The sequence below is a fragment of the Monodelphis domestica genome, chromosome 4, assembly GCF_027887165.1.
Source record: "Monodelphis domestica isolate mMonDom1 chromosome 4, mMonDom1.pri, whole genome shotgun sequence".
In the NCBI taxonomy this organism is placed as follows: Eukaryota; Metazoa; Chordata; class Mammalia; order Didelphimorphia; family Didelphidae; genus Monodelphis; species Monodelphis domestica.
This window is the reverse complement of record NC_077230.1, coordinates 225,635,820-225,660,260: the sequence shown is the minus strand read 5'-3', so window position 1 is coordinate 225,660,260 and position 24,441 is coordinate 225,635,820. Positions and strand designations below refer to the sequence as shown.

At 35.7% G+C, this 24,441-nt stretch overlaps 1 protein-coding gene across 3 annotated transcripts in view; it reads left to right on the top strand.

Moving 5' to 3' along the window:
- The window catches only part of JHY (junctional cadherin complex regulator), a 162,239-nt gene that overhangs the window by 1,669 nt on the left and 136,129 nt on the right, over window positions 1-24,441 (top strand). For all 3 annotated transcript variants that reach the window (XM_007494618.3, XM_007494619.3, XM_016433786.2), the window contains exon 2: window positions 1,989-2,425. In XM_007494618.3, the coding sequence (XP_007494680.1) occupies window positions 2,064-2,425 (362 nt within the window). In that variant the 5' untranslated portion in view covers window positions 1,989-2,063. The remainder of the gene's footprint in view (window positions 1-1,988; window positions 2,426-24,441) is intronic.

Below are 24,441 nucleotides of genomic sequence, written 5' to 3'. Positions count from 1 at the left end.
TTAGAGTTTTTACCTTATCTGTAACTTGAAGAAAGTAATTTTGCCATGTGAATTCACTCCCTGATACACTCATAGAACACTCAAACAGAAAGGAGCTTTGTAGGTCTTCCTTATTTTATAGAGGAGGAAACAGGTCCACTAGAGATGAAGAGTCTTCCCCAAGATCACACAATTTAGTGGATCAGTACTCATTCCCACCCCCAAATAGACAAGAATTGTAATGTTCTACTTCCCAAAGGTAGAAGAGATTTCTGAGTATGAATCTCTTAAGTTCTTACTTCCACATATAATTAGAAAAACAGTTGTCTGCCTTTATCATAAAAAGAAGTGTACTCCAGCCTATTTGGTTAATGGCAGGTTTTTCACTACCATCTCCTAATCCCCCATACTGTGAAAACAGAATGAGGTAATTTAACCAGAGTTATGTCCACTGAGCTTCCTTTAAAATTCTCAAATTACTCAAAATTTCTGTGTTTGCTTTCTTAGCTTTATAAAAGCTTTGTAAAAGCAGCCCTCAACTTAAAAGATCTACTTTTTTGTAGTTCATGACTTTGCCCCCACCAAATTATATTCATCTATAAATATTGAAGTTTTACTTTTCTCACCTTATTTGTACTTTTCTCACCTTATTCTTAACAGAGATTATCAAGACCTCTAAAGAGAAATCAAAAGGACAATTCTTAAATCACTGAGAAAAGAGATATAATGAACCTTTTAAACTATAAAATACTCATTATTCAAGTCTCCAAATATATTGGCCTTAATCTTTAAATTTACCATAAAAGATTAGCCAGGTTATAATTTCTATTTTCAAATGAAACCATTTTTCATTTAATGTTTATTTTTTTAAAAACAGCAACAGAATAACCTGCTTCTTAGTAATGAAATAATAATTGTTATAGAATCTAGCTATATAACCAATTTTCATGAGATTTTTGATTCTGCAAACTATATAAGTGATAGTTAACTGATGAGAACCACTATTAGCAATATAAAATAATTATTGCTTTTAACCTCTTGTGTTTATTGTCGTACTTTTTCTCTAAGGAGTTCATGGTGTTCCTTGGAAACATTAACACAATAGTCAACATTAACCCTCATAACCATCTATGAGGCAAGCAAAGCTTTAGTTATTAAGGTCATGATTAGCTAAAAAGAATGACAACAAAAGTCAGTCGGTAATTGCTAATAGTAAAGATGGCTTTAGTTTTCAGATCTGTAGAAAATTTGCAAAGATGCCAGGAGAGCAAAGGAAAGAGACCCCCAAAAAGTGAATTTCTGGGGAAAAAAAGGAGGGAAGGAAACTTAGGTCAGAATGAATAAGTGCATCTTTCTTTACTTGTACAGGGATTCCAACTTATTTTTGTGTTATACCTCTGTGATAGGAAGGGAACTCATATTTCAACTTGGCCATAAAAAGGTTAAGTAATCTGCTCCAAATCATTTAGTCAGTCAAGGTAAGGCCAGCAATAGAATAAGCTTCTTATTCATAGTTCCAGCTCTGAGAGTATACGATCTCTCCTTCACTGAAGCACTGACCTTGTATCTGTTCTGCTTTAACAAATGATGACCTATTACTCCATACATGAATATAGATGAACATGACTCATTTGAATTGTCCAGGTTGTTTGAAATGAACTCATCAATGTGCTGTTACCATTTGACTTTGTCCTGGTTTATTTATAACAAACCCTTTGGAAGCTGAAAATGGGAATCTGCTTCCATCCAACAATTCAGTTCCTTCTTTAAACTGCACTTAGTTACTAAGGTTGCTCATTAATTTCACATAAGGATGTGTTTCTGTGGAGAGAAAAAAACTCAAATATCTAACTATAGATCTTCCCATGTCCCTTGAGAAAAAAGAAAAATATGAAAGCCTATAGGTTATTTAACATAATTATATTAGGAATTCATTTTAATTTTTGCTCAGCATAACTGTTAATAATTTTCTGTAGACATAGAAAATAAAACAAGCATTTTTTTTTCAGGTAGTGCTATTATGAACTTCAAATTTATATATACAACCAACTCTTCATATCAGCATCTCTTCATGCATTTGCAATATGAATACCATTAAACCAGTTCCAAAATTCTCCATTCACCCCCCTGTCCATCATACCAACTTAAAAGTCAGATCCAATGAACCACCTTTAAACAAAGATTCACATGAGGTTTTCCTAGACTCTCTTGAGACTGACTCAGAAATTCCCATTCAAGAAATAAAATACCGACCTGACCTTCAGAAAGAGAACCAAGACCATGAAGCTCTAATGAAGGAAGTTTTTGAGGAAATGGAACCTGACAGCTTAGATGAAGAAAGTCCAAAATTTGAAAATCTGATCAAGTCAGAAGAGGCCAGTAATGAAATAGTTAAACTGTCCAAGGAGAAGCATGCCCATCCTGAGGTTCCTGTGGAGAACAAAAGGTATGTTAGGTAAATAAAAAATGGTTTCTGCAGTTGCTATTTCAAATCACTAAAACAGTTTCAGGAGGGAAGAAGCAAGGGTTGATTTTTTAAATGAGACATTTTTTAGCAACCAACAGTGAGAAGCTTGTAGCTGCTTTTTTTTCTGTCCATTTTCAGTTAGCCTACATAAGAAAAATAAAAAGACAAGGGGATATGATTAATTTACAGCCTTTTTACTTTGTGGTGGCAAGTCCGTTGCTGACAACTCAACTAGCTTGTTGGATTTGCTAGTTTTAAAATTTGTCTAAATCAGACACTCATTAGGTGCCTGCTTTAGACCCAACACTGTGCTCAGGAACTGTGAAGAAGTCTAATACATGATCTCTCCCTTCAAGAAGTGTATAGTCCAATTAATATGGGAGATAAGACTTTTACATATAAAATTTATTAACTATAGAATATGTTAACTATATAACTATAGAATATTAAATATAGAATATGAATAGAATATGTGTATATACACATCAGGAGAAATCCAGGGAAAGGAGGTAAAATCAGAACAGGCCAGAGAAATCAGTAAAACTTTTATAGAAGAAAATTCAAAAAAAGTTAAGCATTTGCTACATGAAAAGCACAATGATGCTTTCTGTACATAAATTTACTCCCAATGAGTTTCTCTTTTGCGGGTGTGGAGATACAACATATACACAAAGACAAGGCATTTTAAGGAGGGAAAAAGCACTTATAAGAGACTTAAGAGAGGCTTAGGTGGGTATGAGGACAGTAGTTTCCTTAAAAAAAATTTTTTGTTGGGGGCAGCTGGGTAGCTCAGCCAGGCCTAGAGATGGGAAGTCCTAGGTTCAAATCTGGCCTCAGACACTTCCCAGCTGTGTGACCCTGGGCAAGTCACTTCACCCCCATTGCCTAGCCCTTACCACTCTTCTGCCTTGGAAACAATACACAGTATTGATTTCAAGACGGAAGGTAAGGGTTTAAAAAAAAAATTTGTTAAAGATTTTAAGAAGAGCTCTGTGGGTGCACCATTCCAGGTGTCACTGGCTTTCCTTCATTCTATTTACATATAGATCTTGAGGCTGGTTGTGAAGAAGGGCTAAGGACATCTATTCTAGGGGAGGAGGGTGTTAATAAAAACATGAAGACAGAATTAAGTATGGCACATGTAAGACAAAGTAAAGAGAATTTCCTGATGCAAAGGATTTTATTGAATTTGAAATAAGGTTGAATAGATAAAATGGACCTAAAATCTTAGAATCATAAATGCAGAGAGGGAAGGGACCTTGGAGACCATCTAGTAATTTTACAGATGAGAAAACTCAGGCTCAGGGAAGGGTAAGTGACTAGTCCAGGTTCACACAGTATCAGAAGTGGGATTGGATCCCTGTTTTTCTAACTTTAGAGTCAGTGCTCTTTTCTATTTTTTTAATTAATTTGTTTGTTACATTAAAATCCCCCAGTATCTCCCTTCTTCTCTCCCCTTCCCACACTAGAGAATGCATCATTTGACAAAAAGATATATGTAGCTATAAAACAATATCTTGCTTCTTTCTATCAGTTCTTTCTCTGAAAGTGGAAAGACACAAGTCATTCGTCAAACAATATTTCTGTTGTTGTACATAATGTTCTCTTGATTCTACTTTCATAGTTTTATGTAGGCCTTTCCATTTTTAAAAATTAAACTGTTCCTAATTTCTTACAGCTGTACAGTAATATTCTATTACAATCATATGTCATAACTTGTTTGGCCATTCCCCAATTGATGGGCATCCTCTCAGTTCTCAATTCTTTGCCACCACAGAGAAAGCTGCTATAAGTGTTTTGGAACAGATAGGTTCTTTTCTTTTTTGTCTGATCACCTTAGGAAATAAATCCAATAGGTGTTGTTTGGTCAAAGGTACACAGGTTTATACTTCTTTGGACATAATTCCAAATTGTTCTTCAAAATGGTTGGATCAATTCACAGTTCCACTAGCAGTGTGCTGGTGTCCTCATGGGTGTGAGATGATATCTCAAAGTTGTTTTCATTTGCATTTCTCTAATAATGAGTTAGAGTATTTTTTCATACAGTTATATATATGACTCTCAACTCTTGTATTAGTCCTTAAAAAAACAAACAAAACCTATTCCTTCTGTCTTAGAGTCAAAAGTGAGATCTGGCCTCAGACACTTCTTAACGTCAAAGACAGAAGGTTAGGGTTGAAAAAAAAAATATTGAGTATTGGTTCTAAGGCCAGAGTCTCAAGCCCTGGGATCATTCTTATCTTTTCACTTAGCTTTGTGGCATCTGCTATTCCAAAAATTAAAACTATAACAATAGCAAATGTTCATTAAAAGCTTTACACTCGTGTCCTGAGTTATGGGGAAGAAACGAAACTTAGATAAGACAGTCTCTGTTTTCAAACCGTACTGTCTAGTGGTATACGGATAAAACAAAATGACATAACACATGTGTTCAACAGCTTCAGAAAGAAAGGACTAATGTTGGTCCAAAAGGGGAAGGTGTTAATAAGTGTTAGCTCAAGGAAGACTTCATGGAGTGGATGGTGATTGAATTGGGCTTTAAAGGATAAGTGCAGAGTCACTGGATTATAAGGTACATGAATAAAAGCATAGGATTGGGAAAGTGAAGCTTATATTATGGGGGGGGGGCGGAAAAGCAATCCATTTGTTTGGAACTTGGACTATGTGGGAGGGAGCAAAATGATAAAAGATTTTAAAGGTGGGGTGATGCAGTATTACAGAATGTTTTGGATGCCAGTTTTGCTCACTAGGTAGGGAGTCACTAAATATTTTTTAGAAAATGTGTGATATAACTATAAATAAGAAAGATCATTCTGGCAATGATAGTAACAATGTTTTCAAAAGGCAATAGATTCTAGTTGATCATAAGAGCATGTGGTAGAATGGTAGTAGGGGAATAGAATGAGGGGGAAGGAATGCAAAAGTTGGGATACTGGTATTTACAGATATTAGTAACTGAATTATGTGAAAGGTTAGGGAGAATAAATAAGCATAACTGGATTTTTGAACAAGGTAAGGAACAGATCAATATAGGTCAGATAATTAGGTTTAAGAGAAAGATAAACTTGGTTTTGAAGTACAGTTGGGACATTTAAGTGGAGCTAAATCTTGGGAATTTGGAAATGAAGGTTGGGAACCCAGAAGAAAGGTTAAAGCCAGAGACATAGTTTTGAAGGTCATCTGATTGGCAATAATTGAATTCATGAACATCAGTGAGATTATCATAGGAGAGTATGGAAGAAGAAAAAGGCACAAAAAGCAGGCCCTTGGAAACAAGTCATATTAAAGGACCAATGAGGGAGACTGAGAAGGAAAGAAAAGAGAAGAAGGAAGATAAATGGTAGAATGTGAAAAGTTTTTAAAGACAAGGGAGGAAAGAGTATCTAGTATGAAAGAGTTTTCAACAGAATAAGTGAATTTTTTCCTATATTTTTAGATGGGGGAATTGGACAATCATCAGTTAAGTTTTCTGATTTTCTTCATTGTCTAAATCTCTTCTTCTGAGTAAGTTAGGTAATGGGAAACCATTTTCCTTTTTAAGGCCACCTAAAAAACTATATTACATTTAATATATGTGAGATTTAAAATGGTTGAGGTCTTAAACTGTAGTGATTAAAATAGTGGAAGATATAAATTGTGATAGATATAAGAGAGGGTGAGTAAATTTGACCGCAGAAATATGTTTTACTACAGTGTCTTGGGTTTTAAAATCAAATATAAGGTGGTCGCCAGGGAAATATTCCCAATTATTCAAATACCCAAGTCAATTGGGTTTTATAGAGATTTTAATTAACAATACAATGAGTAATCAAAGAAAGAGAGAGAGAGTAAGAAAGGAATAAGTATGAAGGGCCTCAAGCCAATATGGCCTAGACCTGAGTCTTAAAAGAGAAATCAGTCAGTTTTTTATAACTCACCACAAGGTCTGACTAAACAAGGATTTTAGTGACACCAAGCCAGTTCCATCTCAGCTGACTTCACCAGAGAGCCTTCCAGCCAGAGACTGTTCCAATGGGCCTCTCTCCAGAGCCTCCAGAGGGACAGAGTCCCCTTAGAGGTGCTCCAGGGAGACTTCCTTAGAGATTGTCCTCCAAGAGCTTCCCTTCTCCAGAGCCTCTCTCAAGAGATTCTTCCCAAGCGATCCCCATCAGAGATCCTCCAAAAGGATTTCTCCAAAAGGATATCACCCCTCAAGAGATTCTGCTTTTTCTTATATAGCGGTTTTTCTCCCATGTCACCTCCCCTAAGTCCCTACATCTACCAATCACTGTAGATGTTTTCCAAAAGACAGCCCATTTTGAATTCACAGCTGAGTAGATTAATCTCTTTAGTAAGAGAGAAAAAAAAATACTGCTGTGTTGACTAATTTCATTAAGAGAAAACCTCTGAGTAAGTTTTCACCTTTTAGGTCTAAGTAGTTTACAAGTTGCCCCACCTTTATAGGTACTTAGTATCCCATTGTATCAATTCTAAAACAGTCATGACTCAAAGAACTTCCTGTCCCTTCCATAAGCATGGATCAAAGTACTTATATTATTTAGCAAGCCGTTTTCTGTCCTAAAGCAGTCTTAAGTAGGGTGGAGCAGGGACACTCCCATAGCTAGGAGCCCCCACACTCAAGTAGAGTTCTCACCATCCGCTAGGGAATTTTTTTAAGTAGAAGATTCCCCAATGGGGGAAACCTCTAACATTCATAAGTCTGAGAAATTTTGAGGTTTACATATAACATAGAATTTTAAAAATTTGGTTTTAATTTTTTTAGTTGACAAGCATTTTTTTCTCCCTTACCATTTCTACTCTGCCTTTCCCCACATTGAGAAAAGAAAAAGTAAAACAAAACCGTATTAATAAATATACATGGTAGAGCAAAACAAATTCAAAAATTACCAATGTCCAAAGATATATCTTATTCTGTATCTTGAGTCCATCACCTCAAGAGGTGAGTAGCACCATCATTGGTCTCCTGGGAATCATGGTTCATCATTGTACTGATAGGAGTTCTTAATTCATTTAAAGTTGTTTGTCTTTATAATATTGTTTAAATTGTTCTGGTTCTGATCATTTCACTCTGTATCTGTTTACATAAGGTTTCCCAGAATTATGGAATGGAATAGTATTCCATTACATTCATCTATCATTTGTTTAGGTACCCCTCAATTGTTTGTGATTCTTTTTTTTTTTATAGTATTTTATTTGATCATTTCCATGCATTTTTCATTAAAGACAAAGATCATTTTCTTTTCCTCCCTCCCACCCCCCGTGGGCGACGTGTGATTCCACTGGTATCATATGTGTTCTTGACTTGAACCCATTGCCATGTTGTTAGTATTTGCATCAGAGTGTTCGCTCCGAGTCTTTCCTCTGTCATGTCCCCTCAGCCATTGTAGTCAGGCAGTTGCTTTTCCTTGGTGTTTCTATTCCCTCAGTTTGTCCTCTGCTTTTGGATAGTGTTTTTTTCTCCTTGATCCCTGCAGATTGTGTAGGGACATTACACCACCACTAATGGAGAAGTCCATTACGTTCGATGATACCACAGTGTGTTTGTCTCTGTGTACAATGTTCTCCTGGTTCTGCTCCTCTCGCTCTGCATCACTTCCTGGAGGTTGTTCCAGTTCACATGGAAATCCTCCACTTTATTATTCCTTTGAGCACAATAGTATTCCATCACCAACATATACCACAATTTGTTCAGCCATTCCCCAATTGATGGGCATCCCCTCATTTTCCAATTTTTGGCCACCACAAAGAGCGCAGCTATGAATATTTTTGTACAAGTCTTTTTGTCCATTATCTCTTTGGGGTACAAACCCAGCAGTGCTATGGCTGGATCAAAGGGTAGACATTCTTTTATCGCCCTTTGTGCATAGTTCCAAATTGCCCTCCAGAATGGCTGGATCAGTTCACAACTCCACCAGCAATGAATTAATGTCCCTACTTTGCCACATTCCCTCCAGCATTCATTACTTTCCATAACTGTCATGTTAGCCAATCTGCTAGGTGTGAGGTGATACCTCAGAGTTGTTTTGATTTGCATCTCTCTGATTATAAGAGATGTGGAGCACTTCTTCATGTGCTTATTAATAGTTTTGATTTCTTTATCTGAAAACTGTCTATCCATGTCCCTTGCCCATTTATCAATTGGGGAATGGCTTGATTTTTTGTACAACTGATTTAGCTCTTTATAAATTTGAGTAATTAAACCTTTGTCAGAGGTTTTTATGAAGATTTTTTCCCAACTTGTTGTTTTCCTTCTGATTTTAGTTACATTGCTTTTGTTTGTACAAAAGCCTTTTAATTTGATGTAGTCGAAATTATTTATTTTACATTTTGTGATTCTCTCTATGTCTTGCTTGGTTTTAAAGCCTTTCCCTTCCCAAAGGTCTGACATGTATACTATTCTGTGTTTACCCAATTTACTTATGGTTTCCTTCTTTATGTTTAAGTCTTTCACCCATTTTGAATTTATCTTGGTGTAGGGTGTGAGGTGTTGATCAATTCCTAATCTCTCCCACACTGTCTTCCAATTTTCCCAGCAGTTCTTATCAAATAGTGAATTTTTGTCCCAAGACCTGGGATCTTTGGGTTTATCGTATACTATCTGGCTGAGGTCGCTTTCCCCCAGTCTATTCCACTGATCCTCCTTTCTGTCTCTTAGCCAGTACCAAATTGTTTTGATGACTGCTGCTTTGTAATATAGTTTGAGGTCTGGGACTGCTAGGCCCCCCTCATTAGTGTTTTTTTTCATTATTTCCCTGGATATCCTTGATCTTTTGTTATTCCAAATGAACTTTGTTAGGCTTTTTTCCAAATCAGTAAAGAAATTTTTTGGGAGTTCCATGGGTATGGCACTAAATAGATAAATAAGTTTGGGCAGGATAGTCATTTTTATTATGTTGGCTCGTCCTACCCATGAGCAGTTAATGTTTTTCCAATTGCTCAAGTCTAGTTTTAGTTGTGTGGCGAGTGTTTTGTAGTTGTGTTCATATAGTTCCTGTGTTTGTCTTGGGAGGTAGATTCCTAGGTATTTTATTTTGTCTAAGGTGATTTTGAATGGGATTTCTCTTTCTAGTTTTTGCTGCTGAGCTGTGTTGGAGATATATAGAAAAGCTGATGACTTATGTGGGTTTATTTTGTATCCTGCAACTTTGCTAAAGTTGTTGATTATTTCAATTAGCTTTTTGGTTGAATCTCTAGGATTCTTTAAGTAGACCATCATGTCATCTGCAAAAAGTGATAACTTGGTCTCCTCCTTGCCTATTTTGATGCCTTCAATTTCTTTTTCTTCTCTAATTGCTACTGCTAGTGTTTCTAGTACGATGTCAAATAATAGGGGTGATAATGGGCATCCTTGTTTCACTCCTGATCTTATTGGGAATGCATCTAGTTTATCCCCATTGCAAATGATATTAGCTGATGGTTTTAGATATATACTGTTTATTATTTTTAGGAATGACCCTTCTATTCCTATGCTTTCTAGTGTTTTTAATAGGAATGGGTGTTGTATTTTATCAAAGGCTTTTTCTGCATCTATTGAGATAATCATGTGGTTCTTGTTGGTTTGCTTGTTAATGTGGTCAATTATGTGGATGGTTTTCCTAATATTGAACCAGCCCTGCATCCCTGGTATAAATCCTACTTGATCATGGTGGATGACCCTTCTGATCACTTGCTGAAGTCTTTTTGCTAGTATCCTATTTAAGATTTTTGCATCTATATTCATTAGGGAGATTGGTCTATAGTTTTCTTTCTCTGTTTTTGACCTGCCTGGTTTTGGAATCAGTACCATGTTTGTGTCATAAAAGGAGTTTGGTAGAACTCCCTCTTTGCTTATTATGTCAAATAGTTTGTATAGTATTGGGATTAACTGTTCTCTGAATGTTTGCTAGAATTCACTTGTGAATCCATCAGGCCCTGGGGATTTTTTCTTAGGAAGTTCTTTGATGGCTTGGTGGATTTCATTTTCTGATATGGGATTATTTAAGAATTCTATTTCCTCTTCTGTTAGTCTAGGCAGTTTGTATTTTTGTATATATTCATCCATATCACTTAAATTGGTATATTTATTGCCATATAATTGGGCAAAGTAATTTCTAATGATTGCCTTAATTTCCTCTTCCTCAGAGGTGATGTCCCCCTTTTCATCTTTGATGCTGTTAATTTGCTTTTCTTCCTTCCTTTTTTTAATTAGATTGACCAGTACTTTGTCTATTTTGTTTGTTTTTTCAAAGTACCAGCTTCTTGTCTTATTTATTAAATCAATAGTTCTATCACTTTCAATTTTATTAATTTCTCCCTTAATTTTTAGGATTTCTAGTTTGGTTTTCTCCTGGGGGTTTTTAATTTGGTCACTTTCGAGTTTTTTTATTTGCATTTCCAATTGATTGATCTCTGCTCTCCCTAGTTTGTTAATATATGCACTCAGGGATATGAATTTACCTCTGATTACTGCTTTGGCTGCATCCCAAAAGGTTTGAAAGGATGTCTCGCCATTGACATTTTCCTCGATGAAATTATTAATTGTTTCTATGATTTCTTCTCTAACTAAACGATTTTGGAGTATCATATTGTTTAGTTTCCAATTAGTTTTTGATTTGGTTTTCCATGTACCATTACTGATCGTTATTTTTATTGCCTTGTGGTCTGAAAAGGCTGCATTTATTATTTCTGCTTTTCTGCATTTGTGTGCCATGTTTCTGTGACCTAATGTATGGTCAATCTTTGTGAATGTGCCATGTGGTGCTGAGAAGAAGGTGTATTCCTTTTTATCCCTATTTATTTTTCTCCATATGTCTATTAATTCTAATTTTTCTAAGATTTCATTCACTTCTTTTACCTCTTTCTTATTTATTTTTTGATTTGATTTATCTAAATTTGATAATGGTTGGTTTAAGTCTCCCACTAATATGGTTTTACTGTCTATTTCTTCCTTCAATTCTCCTAGTTTCTCCATTAGAAATTTGGTGCATATATGTTGATTAGTGATATTTCCTCATTATCTAAAGTCCCTTTTAACAAAATATAATAACCTTCCCTATCCCTTTTGATCAGGTCTATTTTTGCTTTGGCTTTATCGGATATCATGATTGCCACTCCTGCCTTCTTTCTGTCACTTGAGGCCCAGAAGGTCTTACTCCATCCTTTAATTCTGACCTTGTGGGTGTCTACCCGCCTCATGTGTGTTTCTTGGAGACAACATATGGTAGGGTTTTGGATTCTAATCCATTCTTCTATTTGTTTACGTTTTATGGGTGAGTTCATCCCATTCACGTTCAATGTTATGACTGTCACTTATGGACTCCCTGGCATTTTGATATCCTTCCCTAATTCTAACCTTTCTTCTTCAGCTCTACCTTTTAGTCCAGTGATTTACTTTAAATCAGTCCCCCTTGTATTTCCCTTTCTACCCCCCTCCCTTCTAATTCCCTCCCTTATTTTCCCCTGTAGTCTTTTTAAAAATTCCCCCCCCACCCTCTCCCTCCCTTGTACTGCTTCCCTCCCCACCAGTCTGTTTTTTACCCTTCTACTCCTCTATAGGGCGCAAATCTATTCTCTTCCCCAATGGATTGGATTGTTCTTCCCTCTTTGGGTCAGTTTCAAAGTACGTAAGAGTTGAATATTTCCTATCTCCGACCTCTTTACCCTTCCAGTGTATCGATGTTCTCCCCCCTCCCGCCATGAGCTTCTTTGTGACATATAAATTTACCCCCATTTGTTTCTTTTCCCATTTCTTTTAGTCATAACCTCTTTTCTTTTTTAGCTTTAGTCATGTATATATATATATATATATACATACACATGTATATGTATTTATGCATGCATATCTCTATATACCTATTTATGTCTTGTCCTTTCATCCTATACAGTTTGTCCCTTCCCTCTGAGTATAGTTCTTCTAGCTGCTTAGGTGATAGCAACAGTTTTTAAGAGTTGCCAATGACCTCTTTTCTTATAGGGATACATATCATTTTAACTTATTGAGTCTCTTAAAAAAAACCTTTGTTGTTGTTGTTGTTTTTCCCCTCTTTTTTAATTACCTTTTGATGATTCTCTTGAATTCTGTGGTTGGACTTCAAATTTTCTGTTCAGGTCTGGTCTTTTATTTATGAATGCTTGGAATTCCTCTGTTGTGTTAAATGACCATACTTTCCCCTGTAAGAATATAGTCAGTTTTGATGGGTATTTTATTCTTGGCTGTAGGCCTAGTTCCCTTGCTTTCCGGAATATCATATTCCATGCCTTTCGGTCCTTCAGTGTGGATGCAGAAAGATCCTGTGTTATCCTCACCATGTTTCCATGGTATCTGAATGGTTTCTTTTTGGCAGCTTGTAATACCTGTTCTTTTATCTGATTGTTTTTGAATTTGGCTATAACATTTCTTGGTGTTGTCAGTTGGGGATTAAAAACAGGGGGTGATCTGTGGATTCTTTCAATCTCCACTTTCCCTTCTTGTTCTAGGATTTCGGGACAGTTTTCCTGGATAATTTCCTCTAGTATTATGTCCAGGCTTTTTCTTTTGTCGTGGTCTTCTGGTAGTCCAATTATTCTTAAATTGTCTCTTCTTGAACGATTTTCTAAATCGTCTGTTTTGTGAATGAGATGCTTCACATTTTCCTCAATTTTTTCATTCTTTTTGTTTTGTCTTATAGTGTCCTGCTGCCTTGTGAGGTCACTTGATTCTAGTTGTTTTACTCGGGTTCTTAAAGATTGGATTTCATCTTTGGCTTTTTGGTCGTCTTTTTCCTTCTGGTCTGAGTTTCTTTGAAGATTGTCTTTCATCCTCTTTATCTCGTCTTTCATCTCCTTTGCTTCATCTTTCATCTCCTTTGCCTCATTTTCCAGCTGGATGATTTTGGCTTTCAGGACACTATTTTCTTGTTTTAGTTCAAGTGCCTCTGTTTCCAGATGACTTATCTTAATTTTTAAGTTCTTTTCCCAATTGTCTTCAGCCTCTCTTAGCTGTGTTTTGAGTTCTTCCACAGCCTGTATCCAATTTGCTGGGATTTCTGGTTTATCGTTTGCTGATCTCTCCCCCTCTGTTCCATTTGGTGAGTAGTAGCTGTCTATTGTAGTTTCTTTCTTCTGTTTCTGTTGTTTGTTCAAATTCACCCCTTCTTTCCTCCCTGTATTTGTCTGTGCTCTTGTTCCTCTCATTTTTTTGTTTTTTAGGGACTTCTATCAGTCTCCCCTCTTGGAGCTTTAACAGAGGATCTCTTGGTGTAATCTCTGAGGGAGGGTTGTTGGGGGTTTGAGCTTTCCTGTCCTCTGGAGGCTTTTGATTGGCTTAAGGTTCAGCAGTCAGTGAGGATGGATGGGGAGCCTGGGCTTCCCTGTGTTCTGGAGACTTTTGATGGGATTGAGTTCAGCTTATTTGGGATGGGTTTATTCTGAGTTTTAAACTTCCTGGACAGCTGGAGCAGATATGGAGGATCTCTAAAGCTCTAGCCAGGCTGCCAGGTCTATGCTCCTTCTAGGCTGCCATCTTGACTTCGCCTCTAGGTTTCTGTTTTTTCAGAAGACCCAGCTCTCTAAGGGGGGAGGGGTTGTGACTTGCCTGGACTCTGAGGGCTCCTGATGAGATTAGGTTCAGGTGGTGTGGGCCGAAAGATCCCAGAGCCAAAAAAGGGAAGGGAAAAAAAAAAGCAGCCACCTCCTCTTCCACAGCCTGTGTTGAGTGCCCAGAGACTGGCTGAGTTACTTTCAAGGCAAGCTCCCCGGAGCACCCCCCTTGCCAGCCCTCCGTCCTCTCAGCAGCTCTAAGGGCTCCTGATGGGATTAGGTTCAACTGGTTCTTTCAGAAGACCCTGCTCTCTAAGGGGGGAGGGGTAGTGGCTTGCCTGGACTCTGATGGCTCCTGATGGGATTAGGTTCAGGTAGTGTGGGCCGAATGATCCCGGAGCCAAAAAGAAGAAAGAGAAAAGCAGCAACCTCCTCTTCCTCAGTCTGTGTTGAGTGCCCAGAAACTGGCCCGGGTTACTTTCAAGGTAGGCTCTTCGGAGCCACCCCTTTGCCAGCCCTGAGCCCTCTGTCCTTTCAGTAGCTCTGAGGGCTCCCAATGGGATTGGGCTCAGCTGGTGCCCCGAAGCTGGGACCTCCCCCGAGACCCAGAGGGAAGAACCCAGCCAGGGGGCCACAGGCTTCCCCCTTCTTTCTATGCTTCCCTGCCGTCTGTGTTGGGCGCTCCGGAGACTGGCTCGGGTTGCTTTCAAGGTGAGTCCTCAGAGCCCTGAGGTTCCGGCTGCTGCCTTGGGCTCAGCACTCTGGGTTGGGGGGGATGGGTCCTGGGACCTTCTTTCTGTCTACCCCTTAGATCTGAGTGATCTAGGGTTCTGGCTTTTGGGGTGCGGTACCTTTTGATCCAGGTCCAGGAGGAGGTTTCCCCAGGTCTATCCTGTTGTTCAGCTTGAATTTCGGTGGCCTAGGAGCACTTTGTTTGTGATCGGTAGGGAAGGGTTTCGGAGGTCTGAACTTTCGCTGCTTCTACACCGCCATCTTGACCGCTTGAAAATCTGTTTGTGATTCTTTACCACTTCAAAAAGCTGCTATAAATATTTTTGTACTCATAGGTTCTCTCTCTTAAATTTCTTTGGGATATGGGCCTAGTAGTAATTTCAGAGTCATATGCACAATTTAATTATTTGTTTTGGGGCATAGTTCCAAATTGTTTTCAAAAATGTCTGCAACAACAGTGCATTAATGTGCCTGCTTTCCTGTAGCCTTCCAACTTTTAAAACTAACTTTAGCAATCTAATTAAGTCTGAGGTAGAACTTCAGAACTACTTTTCACTAGTTTTTAGTAATTTGGAGCATTTTTTATGACTATTGTTAGCTTGGATTTCTTCTTTAGAAGCTGGCTACCTCTATTTTTTAAAAATTTGTAGTGATAAAAGAAATCAGAAACTATGGAGATACTCATCAGTTGGAGTTATCTGAAAAAATAATATGAAATACTATTATTGTATAAGAAATGATAAAAGAGACACTTTCAGAGAAATTTAGGAAATCTTATATGAATTCCTGAAGAATGAAGTGAGAAAAATCAGTAAGATAATTTATGTAATAAAAACAAAATTTTAAATATAATTAATTTTTATTGTATGTTATATAATTTTATTTTTAAGAACTCTTATCAGCACAGTGATCAACCATGATTCCAGAGGTCTTATGATGAAACATGCTATCCACCTCCTGACAGGTGGATTGAGAGTCAGGCCTAGAGACGGCAGGTCCTAGGTTCAAATCTGGCCTCAGACACTTCCCAGCTGTGTGACCCTGGGCAAGTCATTTCACCCCCATTGCCTAGCCCTTTACCACTCTTCTGCCTTGGAACCAATATATTCTTATAAAATATATGGTCTTAAGGAATATATATATATATATATATATATATATATATATATATATATATATATATATATATAATTTTTTTTTTTGGAGATGGCCAGTGTGGGAATTTGTTTTGTTTGACTATGCCCATTTGCTACAAGGGTTTTGTTTTTCTTTGTTTTTCAGGAGAAAAGTAGAAAAGATAATAAGAGTTTTGTTAAAAGAAATTTTTTAATTAAAAAATAGTAACAATAGTAAATAAAGCTCTGTTTATATCTTTTTATCTTATTACAAATGCCAATTGGGCAATGGCTTCTGTTTTTTAAAAATTTGAATCTATTCCATATGGATGTTAGAAATAAGACTTTTATCAGAAAATTCTACTAAAATTTTCCTAGTTTAACTGATTACTTTCTTGTTTTAGCTATATTTTTTTTTTGTACAAGAACTTTAAATTTTATATACTCAAAATCATCCATTTTATCTAATCATAGATCCAAGTGACTCTTTCTTGCTCTTTTTATTTGTTTATGATGTGACATTTTTATATGAATTCATTTGGAACTTATATATGTGACATGTTGACCCAAACCTAATTTCTGCCACACTGCTTTTCAACTTTCCTAGCAGTTTTTTTTATTTTATTTTATTTTAAGTTCTTAACTTACCTCAGCATTAGAGTACTAGGTTTATTTTCTTTTGTAGGTTGTATACCCAATCTGTTCCATTGAACTGTTCTATTTTTTAACCAGTACCAAATCATTTGATGATTACTGTTTTGCAGTAGAGTTTGAGATCTGGTATTTCTAGATCTCCTTTCATTCCATGGTTGGTTTGTTTTCATTATTACTCTTTAGATTTTTAAAAATGTTTTGTTTTTCCAGGTAAAGTGCTTTATTATTTTTTCCATCTCTATAAAGTAATTCTTTGGTAGTTTTGTTTATCTAACACTGAATAAGCAAATTAATTTGAATAGTATCACTTTTATTAAATTGGCCTAACTTGACAATGAATGACTAATGACTCCCCATCTTTTCAGTTCTGCTTTTATTTCTATCAAAAGTGTTTTGTATTCATTAGGTTCCTTTATGTCTCTTGGTAGATAGACTGCCATATATTTTATATTTTCTAAAGCTATTATGTTTATGTCTTTAATTTCATATATATATATATATATATATATATATATATATATATATTTGGTTAATTTATCTAGGTCTGAAAGGGGTAGATAGAGGTTCCCCCACTGTTAAAGTTTTACTGTATATTTCTAACTCATTTAACTTTAAGAATTTAGATGCTCTGCAATTTGGTGCTTATCTGTTTAGTATTAATATTAATTCATTATCTGTTGAACCTTTTAATCTCTTTTAATTAAGTAGGTTTTTATTCTTGACTATTCATAATTGCTATGTGTGCCTTTTAAGCAAAATAGATTTTTGTGGTAGCCCCTTATTTTAACTAGGTTCATCTTTCTGCTTAAAGTTTTTTAATTACTGTTTATTTTTATTTTGTTTATATATAACATATAACATAATAGTATAATAATATGACTTGTAATCGATATGTAATAAAATTTCATAAATATGCTTATTAAGAGAAACAAATTCTCACATTAGCTATCACCAAAGATCTGTCTCATTCTTTGCCTCGTCCACCCCCCCCCCCCCGTTTTCTTATAAAATATATGGTTAGATTCTGCTTTCTCCTCCATTTTGCTATCTTCTCCTATTTTATAATAATAGCTAATAATAATGATTGCTAACATTTATATATTACTTTAAGTTTTGCAAAGTGCTTTACAAATATTTTCTCATTTTATCCTTGCAACAGCCTTGGTTGCTTGGTATTATCACTATTTCCATTTTATGGATGAACAAACTGAGACAGGTTAAGTGATTTTTCCCAGGGTTACAGATGTAGTAAGTATCTGAAGTTGGATTTCAACTTAACCTTCCTGACTCAAAGTCCAGGGCTTTATTCACTGTATCACTAGCTGCCATGGATGTGTTCATGTCATTCACATTCACAGTTACAATTGTTAATTGTATATTTCCCTTCATTATCTTCTTGAATACTTTCCCTTCTCTTTGTTTCTCATCCCTTCTTTAGAAAGAAGAGAATGGTAGAGAGAAGCAGTATGCTCAGCACCAGTGTTCTAGATATGGTGTGGTCTGCTTCTGTTTTCCTTTGCCTCTTCTCTTTTCTTCTCTCAGAATTCCGTCACAGGTTTTTAGCCCTTCTTTTCTTTTAAAGATCTTTTCAAGATCCACCTACCTTAGTAAGATTTGTTTTGCTTAGGACTAATCATTCCTTTAATCTGCCCTTTATTCTATTACCTCCTCTCTCTCCTTTCCCTCCTGATTTCTTGTTGAATAAATATTTCTGTACCAAAATGTGAATGGGTTTATTCTTCCTTCCTTTCACTATATATGAGAATAAAATTCAAGTGTTATCCAGTCTCTCCACCCTTGCTCACATAGACTCTACTTGTGCATATTGATTTTTTTGTTTTTTTAATTTGACTTTTTTATTATGCAAAAACACACTTCTATTTTGGTCATTGTTGTAAGACCACACTAATACAAAACCATCATCCCCCCCCCCCAAAAAAAACAACAACGTGTATATGTACTGATGTGAAAGATAGTATGCTTTGATTTGCATCCATCCAACTCCCAACAGGTCTTTCTCTGGAGGTGTATAGCATTCCCTGTCATAAGTCTTTCAGGATTGTCCCAGTTCATTGCTTTGCTGAGAATAGCCAAGTTTTCACAGTTGATCATCATACAATATTGTTGTTGCTGTGTACAATGTTCTCCTGGCTTTGCTTATTTCATTCCACATCATTTCATGCAGATCTTTCCAGCTTTTTCTGAAATCATCATTTCTTATAGCACAATAGTATTCCATCACCAACATGTACCACAATTTGTTCAACCATTCCCCAATTGATGGACATCCCCTAGGATTCCAGTTCTTCACAATTACAAAAAGAGCTGCTATAAATATTTTTTTCTAAAAGTAGGTCCTTTCCCCTTTTTTATTATATCTTTAGGATACAGATCAAGTAGTGGTATTGCAGGATGAAAGGGTATGCACAGTTTTATAGCCCTTGAGCATAGTTCCAAATTACCTTCCAGAAGGGTTAAATCAGTACCAATAATGCATTAGTGTCCCAATTTTGCCCCACCCCCTCTAGTACTTATCACTTTACTGTCATATTGGCCAATCTGATAGTTTTAAGAGTTAGTGTTGTTTTAATTTGCATTTCTCTAGTCAAGACTAATTTAGAACATTTTTTCATGTGATTATTGATGACTTTGGTTTATTCATCTGAAAATTGCTTATTCACATCCTTTGACCATTTGTCAAATGGGGAATGGCTTATATTCTTGTAAATTTGACTTAGTTCTCTATAATTTGAGAAATTAGGCCTTTATCAGAGAAATATATTATAAATTTTTTCCTGAGTTTGTTATTTCCCTTCTAATCTTGGTTACATTAGTTTTGTTTGTACAAAAGTTTTTTAATTTAACAAAATCAAAATTATTCATTTTACATTTTCTAATGCTCTCTCATTTGGTCATAAATTCTTCGCTTTCCCAAAGATCTGCCAGGTAAACTATTCTGTATTCCTCTAATTTAGTTATGATATCATTTTTAATATCTAAATCATAATCCATTTTTACTGTATCTTGGTATAGGATGCGAGATGTTGATCAATAACTAGTTTCCGTCAGTATTTTCCAGTTTTCCCAGCAGTTTTTGTTAAACAGTGAGTTCTTATTCCAAACACTGAGGTCTTTGGATTTATTAAACACTAGTATTGTGTATCTAATATGGTAGGCCACCTTCCTTCACATTTTTTCCAGTAGTTCCTTTAATATTCTTGATCTTTTCTTCTTCCCAACAAATTTGGTTCTTTTTTCTATTTATATAAAATAATTATTTGGTAGTTTGATTAGAATGCCACTGAACAAGTAAATTAATTTGGGTAGAATTGTCATTTTTATTATATTACCTCTGCCTACCTATGAGCAATTAATATTTTTCCAATTGTTTAGATCTGACTTTATTTGTGTGAAAAGTGTTTTGTAATTTTAATCATATAATTCCCATGTTTTTCTTGGCAAGTAGATTCCCAGGTATTTTATATTATCTAGAGTTACTTTAAATGAAATTTCTCCTTCTATCTCTTGCTACTGAACTTTGTTGGTATTATATAGAGTTTATGAGATTTATTTTGTGATAATTTGTGTGGATTTGTTTCATATCCTGCAACTTTACTAAAGATATTAATTATTTCAACTAGTTTTTAGTTAATTCTTTATAATTCTCTAAGTATAACATCATGTCATCTACAAAGAATGATAGTTTTATTTCCTCACTACCTTCAATTCCTTTGGTTTCTTTTTCCTTTTTTTATTGCTAAAGCTAGCATTTCTAGTACAATATTAAATAGTAATAATATAATATTTAATGCAATATTTTAAAAAATTTCTAATACAATATTAAATTTTTTTAATGGGCATCCTTACTTCCCTCCTGATCTTATTTGGAAAGCTTCTACTAATACCCCATTGCTGATGATACTTGCAGATGTTTTAGATAAATACTATTCATTTTAAGGAATAACTCATTTATTCCTATGCTTTCTAGTGTTTTTTTTTAAACCCTTACCTTCTGACTTAGAATCAATATTGATTCTAAGGCAGAAGAGTGGCAAGGGCTAGGCAATGGAGGCTAAATGACTTGCCCAGGATCACACAGCTAGGAAGTATCTGAGGACAGATTTTAACTCAGGACCTCCCATCTCTGGATCTGGCTCTCAATCCATTGAGCCACCCAGATGCCCCCTTTCTAGTGTTTTTAATAGGAATAGGTGTTGTGTTTTGTTAAAGGCTTTTTCTGCATCTGTTGAGACAATCATTTGATTTGTTTATTGATATGGTCAATTGTGCTGATAGATTTCCTAATACTAAATCAGCCCTACATTCCTGGTATAAATCCCACCTGGTCATAGTAAATGATCCTTGTGATATATTGCTGTAGTTTCCTTGCTAGTATTTTATTTAAATTTTGCATCAATATTCATTAATGAAATTGTCCTATAATTTTCTTTCTCTGTTGTTGTTTTTCCTGGATTAGGTAACAATACCATGTTTGTGTCATAAAAATATTTGGTAGGATTCCTTCTCTGCCTATTTCCCCAAATAGTTTATATAGTATTGGGATTCATTGCAGTTTAAATATCTGATAGAATTCATTTGTGAATCCATCTGACCCTGGGGATTTTTCCTTAGGGAATTCACTGATGGTTTGTTCAATTTCTTTTTCAGAGTTGGGACTCTTATTTCCTCTTTTGTTAATCTGTGCAATTTATATTTTTGTAAATATTCATCCATTTCACTTAGATTGTCAAATCTGTTGATATATAATTGGGCAAAAGAGCTCCTAATGATTGCTTTAATTTCCTTTTCATTAGGAGTGAGTTCACCCTTTTCACTTTTGATACTGATTATTAGATTTTCTTCTTTCCTTTTTTTAAATCAACTTCACCAATACTTTATTTTATTTGCTTTCCCGCCAAACCAACTCCTAGTTTTATTTATTAGTTCAATGGCTTTCTTATTTTTGTTTTGTGAATTTCTCCTTTAGTTTTTAGGATTTCCAATTTAGTCTTTAATAGGAGGGGGGTGTTTTATTTTCTCCTTTTTTAATTTAGAATATTTTTCCATGGTTACATAATTCATGGTCCCCTCCACCCCGCTTTTTCCTTCTTCCCTCCCAGAGCTGACAAGCAGTTCTACTGGATTATACATGTATCATTGTTCAAAACCTATTTCCATGTTATTCATATTTGCAGTAGAGTGATCTTTTTATATCAAAACTCTAATCATATCCATATCTAACTATATGATCAATCATATGTTTTTCTTCTGCATTTCTGTTCCCACAGTTCTTTTTCTGTATGTGGATAGTGTTCTTTCTCATAAATTCCTCTGGATTGTCCTGGGTCATTGCATTACTGCTAGTAGAAAAGTTTTTTACATTCAATTGTGCCATGATGTATTAGTCTCTGGGTACAATGTTCTCCTGATTTTGCTCCTTTTGCTCTGCATCAATTCTTTGAGGTCTTTCCAGTTCACATGGAATTCCTCCAGTTTATTATTCTTTTCAGCATGATAATATTCCATAACCATCAGATACCACAATTTGTTCAGCCATTCCCCAATCGATGGGCACCCTAATTGAGGATTTTGAATTTGTTGTTTTTCTATTTTTTTAGTTGCATGCCCAATTTGAAAGGGGAAGGTGAGGTTCACCCACTAGTATAGTTTTACTGTCTGCTTCCTCCTGAAGCTCATTCAGTTTCTCCTTTAAAAAAAGAGGCTGAGGGGGCAGCTGGTTGGCTCAGTGGATTGAGAACCAGACCTAGAGACTGGAGGTCCTAGGTTCAAATCCGGCCTCAGCCACTTCCTAGCTGTGTGACCCTGGGCAAGTCACTTAACCCCCATTGCCTAGCCCTTATCACTCTTCTGCCTTGGAGCCAATACACAGTATTGACTCCAAGACAGAAGGTAAGGGTTTAAAAAAAAAAAAAGAGGCTGTACCATTTGATACATATATGTTTAATATTGATATTACTTCACTATCTAGTACCTTTTAACAAGATGTAATTTCCTTCTTTATATCTTTTAATCATATCTATTTTTACTTTGTCTGAGATCATGATTGCCACTCCAATTTTTTTTTACTTCAGATGATGCATGATAAATTCTACTTCAGCCCCTTATCCTTTATTCTGTGTATGTTTGCCTACCTCAAATGTGTTTCTTATAAACAACGTATGATAGGATTCCTCTCTCTGCTTCCATTTTATGGGTGAGTTCATCCTATTCATGTTCATAGTATTACCAACTGTGTATTCCCCTTTGTCTTGTTTTCCCCTTTTGACTCTGTTCTTCTTTACTTTGTTCCTTCTCTAATGTGTTTTGCTTCTAATCATCAATCCCTACTTCCCTCTCCCTTCTATTACTGTTCCTCGCCCCACTCCCCCCTCCTTGTCTTATTCCCCTTCCATGTTTTTATAGGTTAAGATAGGATCCTATACCCAAATGAGTCTGGCTGTTATTCCCTCTCTAAGTTATGTTTAAGTATTGCCCATCACCACCCTAATCCTCCCCTCCTCTGTAATTGTTTTTCACATCTCTTTAGGTGAGATAATTTACCCCATTCTACCTTTTGCATCCCATTTCTTTTTTTCACCACTTGATTTTTTTCACATATTATATCATCCTAATCAGCTTACTCCCACACTCTCTATCTATGTATATGCTCTCTAACCACTCTAATACTGATACAATTTTTTGAAGAATTAAAAATATCATGTTTCCACATAGTTTGACCTTATTGAGTCCCTTCAATTTTCTCTTTCTTATTTACCTTTTTATGCTTCTCTTGGATCTTGTGTTTGGACTTCAAATTTTCTGTTTAGTTTTGATCATTTCATCAGGAATGCTTGGAAATCTTTTATTAGATGGTTGTTTTTTTCCTCTGAAAGAATATACTCAGTTTTGCTGGATAGGTGATTCTGGATCTATATCTTTCAACTTCCAGAATATCATATTCTAAGCCTTTTTATCCTTTAATGTGGAGGCTGCTAAGTTCTGTGTAATCCTGACTGTAGCTCCATGGTATTTGTATTGTTTCTTTTTGACTGCTTGCAGTATTTCCTCCTTGCCTTGGAAGGCCCTTGAATTTAGGTATAATATTCTTGGAAGTTGTTATTTGGGTTTATTTCCAGAGGTGATCTGTGGATTCTTTCAATTTCTATTTTACTCTCTTATTCAAAAATATCAGGACAATTTTCTGTGATAATTTCTAGTATTATGATGTCCAGGATTTTGTTATTATGGCTTTTAAGTAATCCAATAATTCTTAAATTGTCTCTCCTTGATCTATTTTCCAGGTTAGTTGTTTTTTCAATAAGATAGTTCATGTTTTCTTGTTTTTTCATTCCTTTGATTCTGCTTTATTGTGTCTTGGTTTCTCATGAAATCATTCGTTTCTAGATGGTCAATTCTGATTTTTAGGACCCAATTTTCCTCTGTCAGTTTTGGGTTCTCCTTTTTCAATTGGCCCATTTCTTATTGCATCACTTTCATTTCTTTTCCCCACTTTTCCTCTGCCTCTCTTAATTGGTTTTTTTGAAGTCTTTTTTGAGCTCTTCCAGAATCTGTGTCCAATTAATATTTTTCTTTTGGATTTCACATGTGTCTGCATTGCTTTCATAGTCCCCTTCTGTGTCTCTAACTTGCTGTTTGTTTCCATAAAAAGCTTTTAGTTAGGTGCTTTTTTTGTTGTTTGCTCAGTTTTCCTACTTTTTTGTAGGTAGACTTTGTTTTCTGGGAGGTTGGATTACCCTCTTAAACCTCAGTCCTTCCTTGATGCTGCTCTTAGATTATTTTGGGAGTTTCTGCTAGTTTTAGTTCTTCCAAGGCTTGGGCTTAAGCTTTTGATCTCACTCTGAACTTGATCAGGTCAGAGGTTAATAAAATTCTAGCCCCAGGCTTAGATGCAAGTTTTTGGTTCCACTGTGTGCTTGATCCAATCAGGAAAACAGTTGATTGTCCTGTCCTGGAGTTCCACCCTGAGCCCCTGGCAAA